Source organism: Xenopus laevis, chromosome 2L (assembly GCF_017654675.1).
Source record: "Xenopus laevis strain J_2021 chromosome 2L, Xenopus_laevis_v10.1, whole genome shotgun sequence".
In the NCBI taxonomy this organism is placed as follows: domain Eukaryota; kingdom Metazoa; phylum Chordata; class Amphibia; order Anura; family Pipidae; genus Xenopus; species Xenopus laevis.
The window spans coordinates 6,498,996-6,512,148 of NC_054373.1; the positions used below are offsets into that span (position 1 = coordinate 6,498,996).

The window sequence follows — 13,153 nt, forward strand, 5'->3', positions numbered from 1 at the left end:
CTGATTTAGGGTAGGACTACATGGACGTTTTTGGCGTGATCCGACAGGCTGCCACAAAACTCCTGCGAAGAATTCGCATGCGACAAAAATAAGGTAAGTGAATGCATTGTCGCATGGTGTCGCAGCGTTGGTCCGACGAGACAAGACTGTCAGATGCAGACGCTGCACCTGCATCCAATAGTCGCGTCGGATCAATGCTGCGACACCATGCGACAATGCATTCACTTACCTTATTTTTGTCGCATGCAAATTCTTCGCAGGAGTTTTGTGGCAGCCAAAAATGTCCATGTAGTGCTACCCTTATGTGCAGCCATGCATCTAAATGAATTGCCAATTAACCACAAAGGCTGTGGATTCCATATGTGTCCAGTTTTAGGGTTCTTACACACAGGCGATTTTTCCTGCACTCCACTGCTTCGCAATTTCTTCCGTTCAGGCGCAGGAGTAGACGCACTCACTTATTGTCAAGGGGGCTGTACTCACATAGACGTATGAAAGTGCCAAACGCAGGTGGGACACAGCATATTGCATTTCACTTGTGTTCGGCGCATACATGCGTCTGTGTGAGTAAAGCCCCCTGGACAATAATTGAGTGCGTCTACTCCTGCGCCTGAATGGAAGAAAGCGTAATGCAGGGGAGCACAGGAAAAATCGCCTGTGTGTAAGAGCCCATAAAGGGGTGAGGCGCCAACCCTAACAACAGTGTAAGCCACAAACCCAACTTAAAGGGATTCTGTCATGATTTTTATGATGTAGTTTTTATTTCTAAATGACACGGTTTACAGTGCAAATAATTCACTCTACAATATAAAATTTCATTCCTGAACCAGCAAATGTATTTTTTTTTATTTTTTAGTTGTAATATTGGTGTGTAGGTGCCTCTCAGCTCATTTTGCCTGGTCATGTGATTTCAGAAAGAGCCAGCACTTTAGGATGGAACTGCTTTCTGGCAGGTTGTTGTTTCTCCTTCTCAATGTAACTGAATGTGTCTCAGTGGGACCTGGATTTTACTATTGAGTGTTGTTCTTAGATCTACCAGGCAGCTGTTATCTTGTGTTAGGGAGCTGCTATCTGGTATCTTCCCATTGTTCTGTTTAGGCTGCTGGGGGGGGGGGGGAAGGAAGGGGGTGATATCACTCCAACTTGCAGTATAGCAGTTGACTGAAGTTTATCAGAGCACAAGTCACATGACTGGGGGCAGCTGGGAAACACACTATGGCTAACCCTGGGTCAGATTTCAAAATTAAATATACAAAAATCTGTTTGTTCTTTTGAGAAATGGATTTCAGTGCAGAATTCTGCTGGAGCAGCATTATTAACTGATGCATCTTGAAAAAAACATTTTTTCCGATGACAGTATCCCTTTAACTTCCTAGCCAATAAACACACACGGCACGGTGCTCTGAACCAATTTGCAGCTAATTAAATACCTAACCAGTGACCATAATATCTAGATTAGAAATAGTATTAAACATGCAGCGTCTTATGTGGAGAATTAAAATCTCACTGAATTCTCCAGCTCAGCACAGGCAACATTCCATCTGGCCAAATAACCAACTGCCAAGTACAATTACCAATTTTCTACTTGGCCAATCAGAAAGTAAGGGGCTTGTTCCAACCACACAAGTGATACTGTAAAAACCCAGTACAAGTATGGGACCTGTTAGCCAAAATTCTTGGGACCTGGGGTTTCCGGATAATGGATCTTTCTGTAATTTGGATCTTCATACCTTTAGTCTACTAGAAAATTATATAAACATGAAATAAACCCAATAGGCTGGTTTTGCTTCCAATAAGGATTAATTATATGTTAGTTGGGATTAAGTTCAAGCTACTCTTTTATTAATACACAGAAAAAGGAAAAAAATTGCATAAAATGGAGTCTATGGGAGATGGCCGTTCCGTAGTTTAGAGCTCTCTGGACAACCGGTTTCCAGATAATGGATCCCATACCTGTATAAGCTTTTCAATTCTGTCTGACCTGATGCCTCACCAGAAACTCTACCAGTGGGTCCTGTCCCACTTTGGGTCTCAGAACACTAGAACACTAGAACTAGTTATAAGAACAAAAAAGTACACACAACTGAAAGCATTCCATGTTCCCCATATCCTACACCACAGCAGCTTCTACAGACAGGTATAAACCAGGGATGTACTATACCCGGCTTTTCAGGGTTCAGCTGAATCCAGGGGTACAGATTCGTCTTAATACAAGACCTAATTCGAACTCTGCGGCAGAAATACCTGATGGGTGTGCACTAGTGATGCGAGGGTCGGCCCTATATAGGCGGGTTTACCGGTGGGTCGGGCGGGTTCGGGTCGACCTTGCACTGCTCCTCGTGGGTGGCGGGCGGGTTGAGCGCTTCTCCTGCTCTCCCCGCCCGCCACCTTCAAATGCCCGCATCCGACTTCCGGTTTTAGTCTCGCGGCTGCTCGCCCCGCCCCTTTCGTGACATCATTGGTGGGGCGGGTCTATAAAAGGACCCCGGAAGTGCGGGTGGGCTGCAGCAGGGCAGGTTAGGGTCGGGTGCAGGTGTGCACCATCTTCCCCCCGGTTACATAGGATTTGGATACAGTTTGCCCAGGCTCTTGGATTCAGCCGAATCCTGATAATAATTGTTCAGATTTGGTCGGATCCCAAACCGAATGCTGGATTCGGTACATCTCTAGTATAAATACCGTACATTGGAAAGTAAATATAAATAGAGAACACAATAAGCTATACCCTCATACTAAACTGCACTGTCCAATCATAATGGCAACTATCACCCAATTGTTACCTGGTGAAGGTGTCCGAGCAAAGCCTGTGCTTGAGCCGACGTGATGGCTCCAATGGGCATTGCTTGTTTCTGAAAGTCCAGGCCATTCGTTTGGGTGCCTTAAAAAGGAGACACAAAGAGATTAATAAATTGACCTACTCCACCACTGTAATGTGAATGTGATTAAGTGTTAACACCTCGGTTAAAGGCATACACACCCCATAGCTTCTCACCTGTGTTTCCATCCCCGCTCTCTGATGATTTACTTGTTTCTGACGGATTGTTCATTCTTGCATCTGAGCAAAAAACAAGAAGCACATGCAGTGTTTCATTAACAGATCAGAAAACTGTACCTGAAAAATAGACATTTTTTAAAATGGCATAATCCTTGCATTTCTGGTACAGGACTGCTGCTACTTCCATTTTGACCAAAAACAGCACTGCCATCTTGCTTTACTGCAGGGATTTACATTTAGAGGACCCCAAATGTGTCAAAGAGACCTGGTGGTAATAAATGCAGTAGCAAAAATAATTGTAAAGTGAAAAACTTTTTATTAGGACAGTCGTCAAATGCTTTTCGTGCCAAGCAGGCACTTACTCATAGGCTCGCTTGGCATGAAACGCGGTAGGCTACAATGTCTTAATAAAATTTTTTTACTTTACTTTATGCTACTGCATATATTACCACCAGGTCTCTTACATGTTTTTGGGTTACTGAGATTATAGCAACCGTTGGACTGGTGTTTTGATGTGTTGAGACAAACACATCAAATATATATTATTTTTGTTCTTCGGGAGCAGACACACATGCCACTATATAAAAACTGTAAAGGGATCCCGTCATGATTTTTATCGTGTAGCTTTTATTTCTAAATTAAACAGTTTACACTGCAAATAATTCACTCTACAATATAAAATTTCATTCCTGAACCAACAAGTGTATTTAGTTGTTATATTGGTGTGTAGGTGCATCTCAGGTCATTTTGGCTGGTCATGTGATTTCAGAAAGAGCCAGCACTTTAGGATGGAACTGCTTTCTGGCTTTTTCTGGAGCACAAGTGACATGACTGGGGGCAGCTAGGAAATTGACAATATGTCTAGCCCAATGTCAGATTTCAAAACTAAATAAAAAAAATCAGTTTGCTTTTTTTGAAAAACAAACAAACAACACTGAAGCAACATTAACTGATGCATTTTCCCATGACAGTATCCCTTTAAAGATTTACATTTAGACCCAGGATCAGTATAAATGACCCATAAGTTACATAGACAATGGCAAGTTTAATATCTGGGAGGAGACAGGGGCAATTAGGGGTGTCTTTCCTCACCCTCAATAACAAGAGAGAGCAAGTGTTGAGACAAACACATCAAATATATATTATTTTTGTTCTCGGGAGCAGACACACATGCCACTATATAAAAACTGTAAAGGGATCCCGTCATGATTTTTATCGTGTAGCTTTATTTCTAAATTAAACAGTTTACACTGCAAATAATTCACTCTACAATATAAAATTTCATTCCTGAACCAACAAGTGTATTTAGTTGTTATATTGGTGGTGTAGGTGCATCTCAGGTCATTTTGGCTGGTCATGTTATTTCAGAAAGAGCCAGCACTTTAGATGGAACTGCTTTCTGGCTTTTCTGGAGTCCACAAGTGACATGACTGGGGGCAGCTAGGAAATTGACAATATGTCTAGCCCAATGTCAGATTTCAAAACTAAATAAAAAAAATCAGTTTGCTTTTTTTGAAAAACAAACAAACAACACTGAAGCAACATTAACTGATGCATTTTCCCATGACAGTATCCCTTTAAAGATTTACATTTAGACCCAGGATCAGTATAAATGACCCATAAGTTACATAGACAATGGCAAGTTTAATATCTGGGAGGAGACAGGGGCAATTAGGGGTGTCTTTCCTCACCCTCAATAACAAGAGAGAGCAAGCTACATGGAATTGGCAGATGAAAAAAAGCATCATACAGGAAACGTAGACCAACTGCAAATTGTTTTACAATGTCATGGTTCTTGCACTAAGTTGTTGATTACTGTAGCTGGAGGGTTATGTTGTGGCTATTTTATTATATAAAGGGAAACTAAACCCCCCAATAATTGTTTTTAGCAACTTGTCTCCCTCGGCCTCTTTCCAAAACCTGACCTGTAAATTTGAATGGTTGCCCGGCACATGACGGTGAAATGCAAAACTGAGCACTGGAGTTGGTGGCTACCAATTCTGGCTGTGCCAATTCTGGTGCCCGGCTCCACTGACAAGAAAGCAACCCAGTGTCCTGCCCCATTGTGCAGACTCCTGCAATAAAGCTAAGGATTTGTATTAAAAAAATAAATAAATAAATAAATTAAAAAAAATAAAAATAAAAAAAAGGTGGTGGTGGTTTAGTTTCCCTTTAACACTGAGTAATCTTAAGCGAAAACATCAGCTTTTCCGGTATTCAGACACAAGAAAGATCTTGAAATGACTCCAGAAAGTAGCAGGTGTGTGAGATACAACTGTCGGCTCACAGGAGACTTGTGTTTATGGGCCCCGAGTAATTTGCTCCTTGCCTACAGGAAACCCCAACACACGATAGAGAGATCAGAGACAAATTGAATAGGAAGGCCCCAGTTCTATATACAAATAATCAGCTTGCCATCGGCTCAAGGTAGAACGGCATTCACTGCCAAGCCTGGACTGGCAATCTGTGGGATATGGCAAATGCCAGAGGGGCTGCTATAAGGTGCAATAGAAAGTCAGTATAGTGGGCTGTTTGGGCCTCTGTGTACCTGAAATGCCAAGGCCTATTTTAATGCTCAGTCCGGACCTGTTCACTGCATCTGCACTGATTAAATATTTATAACCCATTAGTAATGCAGTCACTGCCGTTGCTGTTGATGTTACATGAGAGCTGTAAACTTAGGGGCTGTTCCTGCTGAATTGTGCTTAGTACAGGGAATACCTATGCTGCCATCGTTTTATGGGATCTCTCTGTACAGACTATGAGCAAACTTAGGGGCTGTTCCTGCTGAATTGTGCTTAGTACAGGGAATACCAATTCTGCCATAGTTTTATGGGATCTCTCTGTACAGACTATGAGCAAACTAAAGCTGGCCATATATTCAAAGATCCGCTCGTTTGGCGACATCGCCAAAACGAGCGGATCTTTCCCTGATATGCCACTAACGGCATGGCTATATCGGGGGTAATGCGAACGTTCGGCCGTATGGCCAAGGGGCTCCGACGGGTCGATAAAAAGCAAACCTTCCCGATCGATAAGCCCCCATACACGGGCAGATAAGCTGTCAAATTGGTCCAAACGACCTATATCGGCAGCGTTATCTGCCCGTGTATGGCCACCTTTAGGGGCTGCTCCTGCTGAATTGTGCTTAGTACAGGGAATACCTATGCTGCCATAGTTTTATGGGATCTCTCTGTACAGACTATGAGCAAACTTAGGGGACTGTTCCTGCTGAATTGTGCTTAGTACTGGGGAATACCTATGCTGCCATAGTTTTATGGGATCTCTCTGTACAGACTATGAGCACACTTAGGGGCTGTTCCTGCTGAATTGTGCTTAGTACTGGGGAATACCTATGCTGCCATAGTTTTATGGGATCTCTCTGTACAGACTATGAGCAAACTTAGGGGACTGTTCCTGCTGAATTGTGCTTAGTACAGGGGAATACCTATGCTGCCATAGTTTTATGGGATCTCTCTGTATAGACTATGAGCAAACTTAGGGGACTGTTCCTGCTGAATTGTGCTTAGTACAGGGGATACCTATGCTGCCATAGTTTTATGACATCTCTCAGTACAGGTTATAAGCTGTTCCTGCTGAATTGTGCTTAGTCTTATTTATTTATAAAATATCAACATATTCCACAATATAGTACAAAAAAAAAAATACATTAAACATACAGGAAACACACAAGAGTTAATTACAGATGAATACCCATGCTCCTTCTGTTAACATACTTTCATAGAATATATGCTGTGTAGGATAATAAAAACCTAAGGATATAACCCTCCAAGGAACAAATTTCACAATGCTGATTGGGCTAGTCATGTCCCCTTTGGAACAGGAATATTGTGGGAGCTGATAAGACAATGGACTTCTAATGCTAAGCTGAAACTGTAAGCTTTAGATAAAAAAAAAAAACGAAAGAGGTCGGGCATAGGAAATGGCTATGAAATGAAGTGTTAGGGTAAAGGTCCCCCCCATGGCCTGAATAAAATCCAGATTTGTTTCCACTAGGGATGCACCGAATCCACTATTTTGGATTCCGTTGAATCCATCTTGGAAGATTCAGCCGAATCCCGAATCCGAGCCCTAATTTGGATATGCAAATTAGTGGCGGGGAAGGAAAAAGTGGAAAAAATTGGTTTACTTCCTTGTTTTGTAACAAAAAGTCACGTGAAATCCCGCCCTCCCCACTATTTACATATGCAAATTAGGATTTGGATTAGCCAGGCACAAGGATTCAGCTGAATCCTGTTGAAAAAGGCCAAATCTTGGCTGAATCCCGAACCGAATCCTGGATTCGGTGCATCCCTAGTCTCCACATTGGCTACCACTACTAAATCAGTCACATCTAACTGCCTACTGGTTACTGTCAGTCTTAACCAGCTGGCTACTAGTTTTCCACATCTGTAACAAAAAAAAAAAACTGAACTTCTCTTAATTTTAAATGATAGCTTTGCCGTGGCACAGAAACTCATTATGTGACCAGTGACCACATCCTACTTTTTAGAACCAGAATAACTGGTGAGGTTTAAAATGACTTTGGCCAAAGCCTGCTGAAGGGTTGCTGGAAGCCCAAATTGCTGTATTCATGTGAAATTCCAATTGCTGCTGCTTGAGGTTTATGAGAGTTCCTAGTTCAGTGGCTGGAATATCCCAGGGACAGACTTGATACATTGCTGCACAAGTGATTTATGTCTCATTTATCATACAAAGCTGAAGGTGCAAAATCAGAAAGACAAGGTTATAGACACTCTGTGTGAGGCTTTTTATCTCATACAATGCTCAGGACGTCAGCCTTCCACATACAGCATGAGCTCCGAGACAAATTCAAACATCTAATAAGACTGCACGAGAGGACATGCTCTAAAGTGCTTATTGATAGTGCTCACAACCCGTGACACATACACCTGCCCCAAGAGCTGGCACTCTCTCTACAAGTCGTTTAGGGACTTCTTCAATTAAAGGGATTGTCCACCTTCCAAACACTTTTCCCAGTTCAGTTGTTTTCAGATTACTCCCCAGAAATAAAGACTTTTTCCAATTACCGTATATACTCGAGTATAAGCCGAGTTTTTCAGCCCCCAAAATATGCTGAAAAACTCTACCTCGGCTTATACTCGGGTCAAGCGCAAAAACGGTCGCCGGCGTCCAAGAATAGTCGCCGGCATCCAAGAATAGTCTCCAAGAATATTCGCCGGCGTCCAAGAATGGTCGCCGGCATCCAAAAACAAGACGCCGGCACCTCCAATGGGAGCAGAAACCCTCAATTTTTTGACTTGAAACTTACCAGAAGCTGCTGCATTTCTGACCCTAGGCTTATACTCAAGTCAATAAGCTTTCCCAGTTTTTGGAGGTAAAATTAGGTACCTCGGCTTATACTCGAGTATATACGGTACTTTACATTATTTATTTATTTTACTGGTTTTCCAAAATCTAAATTTAAAGTTTACTGTTTGTGTCTCTGGTGTTTGAGTCTGGCAACTCAGTAATTCAGGTGCAGATTCTAAACTGTTACAGTTTCAGTTGACACATTTCTCAGGAGTATTAGCAACTATTGTATCAATTCTAACAGCTGCCTTTAATGTAACCCAGAGATTATACTCAGCAGGGACAAAGAAAAGAAATGTATCAACTAAATGTATCAATTTAGAAGAGTCGGTGACCCCTCCTCCCAGAGCTGCTTTAGAAGGTGGAAAAATACACTTTACACATCAATATTAGAAAAACAGTGAGACGTAGAATATAGACAGCAATTGGAAAAAGTCATTATTTCTGGTGATCAATCTGAAAACAACTAGTTGTTTGATGGTGAACCACTCCTTTAAGGCTCAACTTTGAGGTCCAAATTTGGCCAATAGCACATAGACCACAAACAGAAGTGCACCCCCAATCTCCCCTGAAATGACCTTCAAGTGAATGTTCAGCAGCACCTCGATATTCTCCTCTATAGGACCCTTAACTTGATCTAAGGATAGGGCCCCCCAAAGTCCCTACTAACCCCACAGATTGGGTGCCATGAATCTAGATAAGTGAGCATGGAGTATGCCTCGTCTTTCAAACCCTCAATAAATATGTGCCGAAATGTGCAACACACACAATATACAAATTAATGGTCTGTACGTGGTACAAAGGATTCAATCACCCCCTTAATGGTACATTTTGCCTCTTCAAGAACAACGATCAACATTTAAGAAAAAAAAGGGGGGAGATTAGTCAAAACAGAGAAAAGTCAAAGTATCCTCCACCATCAAGATCCTAATTAAGTCTCATATCTCCACTGACGATCTTAAGATCAGGGGGAATAATGCCCAGCACCCTCCACCTCCCACCGTGTTGAAAGAATTCATTAGTCGTAAGACAGCAGTGCAGAGAGATTTCATTAGTCGTAAGACAGCAGTGCAGAGAGATAAGTGGCGGCTGGATGGATCAGCCCGTGACCGACTGCCACCTCTACATATGCCGTTGGTTTATACATTAGTCATCCACACACCCCCCTATTTCCATATTAAAACGGTTATAAGAGCCCAGGCGGTACCCACCTAGTGCATAGTCGCTGCAGTCCAGCATGATGGCATGCGGAATGAGATATTAAGCATCCGAAGAAGGGGAGGAATAAAAAGGAAGGATATCCCTAATGAGGCGACAGGAGGCTGCTAATTTTGCAGGGGAGACGAAAGGGGGGGCATCAGAGCGACGACTTCATAGCGATGGGGGAAGAGGAGAGAGAAAACTAGAGTTTGAAACTGTAGAGTTTGTAGTCTCTCCCCGCGAGTGCGATCTGACATTGTCAAGGCAACTGAAGCGTGAAAAAGTTCCCCTTTTTTTTTTTTTCGTAATAAAATAGAAACAAAGATTGCAGCTGGCAGTTTCCATAATGAAGCTTAATCAGTATGCGGCTGATTAAGGGCCTTATGCAAATGTTCCCTCGTTAGTGCGGCAGCCAGAACTTTGAAGTCCACGAGCAATTCATTTGCAGCGCTCCTTGCATAATTTAAATCCCGGCATAAATATTTATCGGCTCATTTGCATATTAATTGGTTAGCGCAAACATTCCAAAGCCGCACAGCTCGAGGGAGAGGCGCGCATAAAGGGGGCGATTAGAAAAAAAAAAAAAATCATCTCTCGAGTGTCAGAATAATAATTAGGGAACAAAATGAAAAATTTCTTCTACAGACTTTGCTTCTTTGATAGGGTTGCCGCCTATATACCGGCCTTCCTATATATTTATCTTTTTTCCCCCTATTAATAACACTGGGATCAACCAACTTGGATTTTAAAGGGCAGAGACACACGCTCCGATTCGGGGAGATTAGTCGCACGACTATTAGATTTGTCGTGACTAATCTCCTCGAACTGCCTTCCAGCCAGCTAGAATGCAAATCGTGGGCGGCACTCTGAGCGTTTTGTTTTCTGAAGTCGCCCTAAGTTTTCTAGTGAGACGACTTCGGAAAACGAAGAGCTCCAAGTGCCATCCTGCCGGCAATTCACATTCTAGCCTGCGGGAAGGTAGTTCAGGGAAGAGTCGCCCGAAGAAGAGGAGATTTGTCGCATGTCCAGCACCGGATTTTGCGCCCACATACACCTTTCCTTACGAGCGAGCATGTGCACCTGAACATGAGCACTCAGGAGCTACGCTCCCCAGTGTTTCGGAGAAAGCGCCTGGGCGGCATGCCGCCCCTAATTTTTTGCTGCCCTAAGCCCGGGCCTAGCCACAAATCCGGGCCTGCGTGTGTTTCTGCCCTAAACTGTGATCTGGTTGCTAGCATCCTGCTTACCCTAACAACCACGCAGAGATTAGAATGACAGACTAGGTTATAGATTTGTTTCTGCTTACAGAGTATCACAGTTTTCTGAAGACACTTTACTAAAGGGAAAGGCCCTCCTGCCTATGAAACTACAACACCCAACATCCCCAAATATTTAAAGGGATACTGTCATGGGAATTTTTTTTCCAAAATGAATCAGTTAATAGTGCTGCCCCAGTAGAATTCTGCACTGAAATCCATTTCTCAAAAGAGCAAACAGATTTTTTTATATTCAATTTTGAAATCTGACATGGGGCTAGACATATTGTCAATTTCCCAGCTGCCCCAAGTCATGTGACTTGTGCTCTGATAAACTTCAATCACTCTTTACTGCTGTACTGCAAGTTGGAGTGATATCACCCCCCTCCCTTTTCCCACCCAGCAGCCAAACAAAAGAACAATGGGAAGGTAACCAGATAACAGCTCCCTAACACAAGATAACAGCTGCCTGGTAGATCTAAGAACAGCACTCAATAGTAAAAACCAATGTCCCACTGAGACACATTCAGTTACATTAAGAAGGAAAAACAGCAGCCTGCCAGAAAGCATTTCTCTCCTAAAGTGCAGGCACACGTCACATGACTTGGGGCAGCTGGGAAATTGACAAAATGTCTAGCCCCATGTCAGATTTCAAAATTGAATATAAAAAAATCTGTTTGCTCTTTTGAGAAATGGATTTCAGTGCAGAATTCTGCTGGATCAGCACTATTAACTGATGTGTTTTGAAAAAAAAACATGTTTTCCGATGACAGGATCCCTTTAAAGGCAGCAGCAGTCCCTCAGCAACTGCAAACATATTCAAACGGATCTGCATGATGAGATCTGCATGATGAAGGGAGGGGCCCCCCCCCCACCCAAAACGTTGATACTGTTGGTAGCAAAATAAAAGGGGTAAGCTCCCCGACTGCAAACAATTGTGGGTGTGCGGATCCATTTGAATACATTTGCTGTTGCTAAGGGACCGGGCCGGGTCGACAGAGGAGCAGCAGCACCACTGCAGTGGAAGTGAACTACAGGTGTGCGGATGAATTATTACATGAATCTGAAGCAGCATTCCCTCACCATAATGAAATTTAAACTTTAAGGGATATAAAACCAAAAGAATGTGGCTAATGAAATAAAAGACAAATCCGAATATATATTCATTATACATTTCTACTGGTTTCAGTAATGTAATTTCAGTTTCTTTATTCCTTTCTGCACTGCTGATTCTCTCTTGAAACAATGTAGCAGGTCTCAATCTAGAATACTACTTCCCAGGTGTTTCAGCAACTGGCTGAAGGCTGAAGGGGACCTAGAGACACTTTATATAACAAGTCTACATTTTCATCACCCTCTAGTCTCTGCCTGGTTGCTAGGATCAGCTGCACCCTAGTAACCAGACAAGATTCTGAACTGCAATTATCTGAAAATAGTATTTAAATCCCAGTTTATTCATAATGAAAGAAATTTAAAGCATTTTCCGATACACATCAGTAATATGATTTTTGTATACAACTGAAAGTAGCAATTGATCTCAGAGTTCATTCATTGAAACAATGTAGCATTAGTCAGTTGTCTTCAGTTTCTCTCAGTGCGGAGAAAATAAATAATGATAGATACAGAATTACATATCCAGATACATTTACATTTTTGTTGGGAAGAATTTCCCTTTAAGAGCTGATCAGAATCTTCTTTGGCCCTACAGAGATCCCATAGGGAGCAGCTAACTAACTAGAGGCAGTTTTTACCCATCTTAAAATGATTTGAACATATTATTTCTGTTGGTCTCGATTATTCAGAATAGACCCTTTCATGTGATATCTACAACCACTGGAGAACACTAAGCCGACCTGATCCTACGCACTCCACCCACGGACTTGATAAAATAAAAAATATCTATGTTTTGTTTGTATAGATTGTGATACAAATGAACATATTGTTTGGTGAAGTTGATTTTAAAGGGGCAGTATAACCTCATCTTTCTGCATGAAAATACCTATGCTAATATAGTTTTATGCTATGACATTTAAAGGTAAATTTGTAATATTCAGAGAAACCTATATAAAAGTAGTTATCATGCTAATACTACACTGTGGGCTAGTCACCTATGGACTTTTGGGGTGAATGCTTATTTGTGTTGTGCCCTGGGTACCCCTGGAACTATAGCAGGGTGACACCCCAATGTTTCTATATATCTGTAACCTTGTTATGAGCTAAAGGGGCCCAGTCTGAAGGTCAGTTAGTGGGAGATTTGGGGTGAGTGATTATTTGTACCCTGGGTACCCCTGGAACTATAGCAGGGTGACACCCCAATGTTTCTATATATCTGTAACCATGTTATGAGCTAAGGGGGCCCAGTCTGAAG

General features: G+C 42.2%; 1 protein-coding gene across 7 annotated transcripts in view; it reads right to left on the bottom strand.

The window, feature by feature from the left end:
- The window catches only part of pou2f1.L (POU class 2 homeobox 1 L homeolog), a 97,506-nt gene that overhangs the window by 33,095 nt on the left and 51,258 nt on the right, over positions 1–13,153 (bottom strand). For all 7 annotated transcript variants that reach the window (XM_018245843.2, XM_018245839.2, XM_018245840.2 and 4 more), the window contains 2 exons: positions 2,993–3,055; positions 2,781–2,878 (listed from right to left, as the gene is read on the bottom strand). In XM_018245843.2, coding sequence (XP_018101332.1) covers positions 2,781–2,878; positions 2,993–3,055 — 161 coding nt within the window. The remainder of the gene's footprint in view (positions 1–2,780; positions 2,879–2,992; positions 3,056–13,153) is intronic.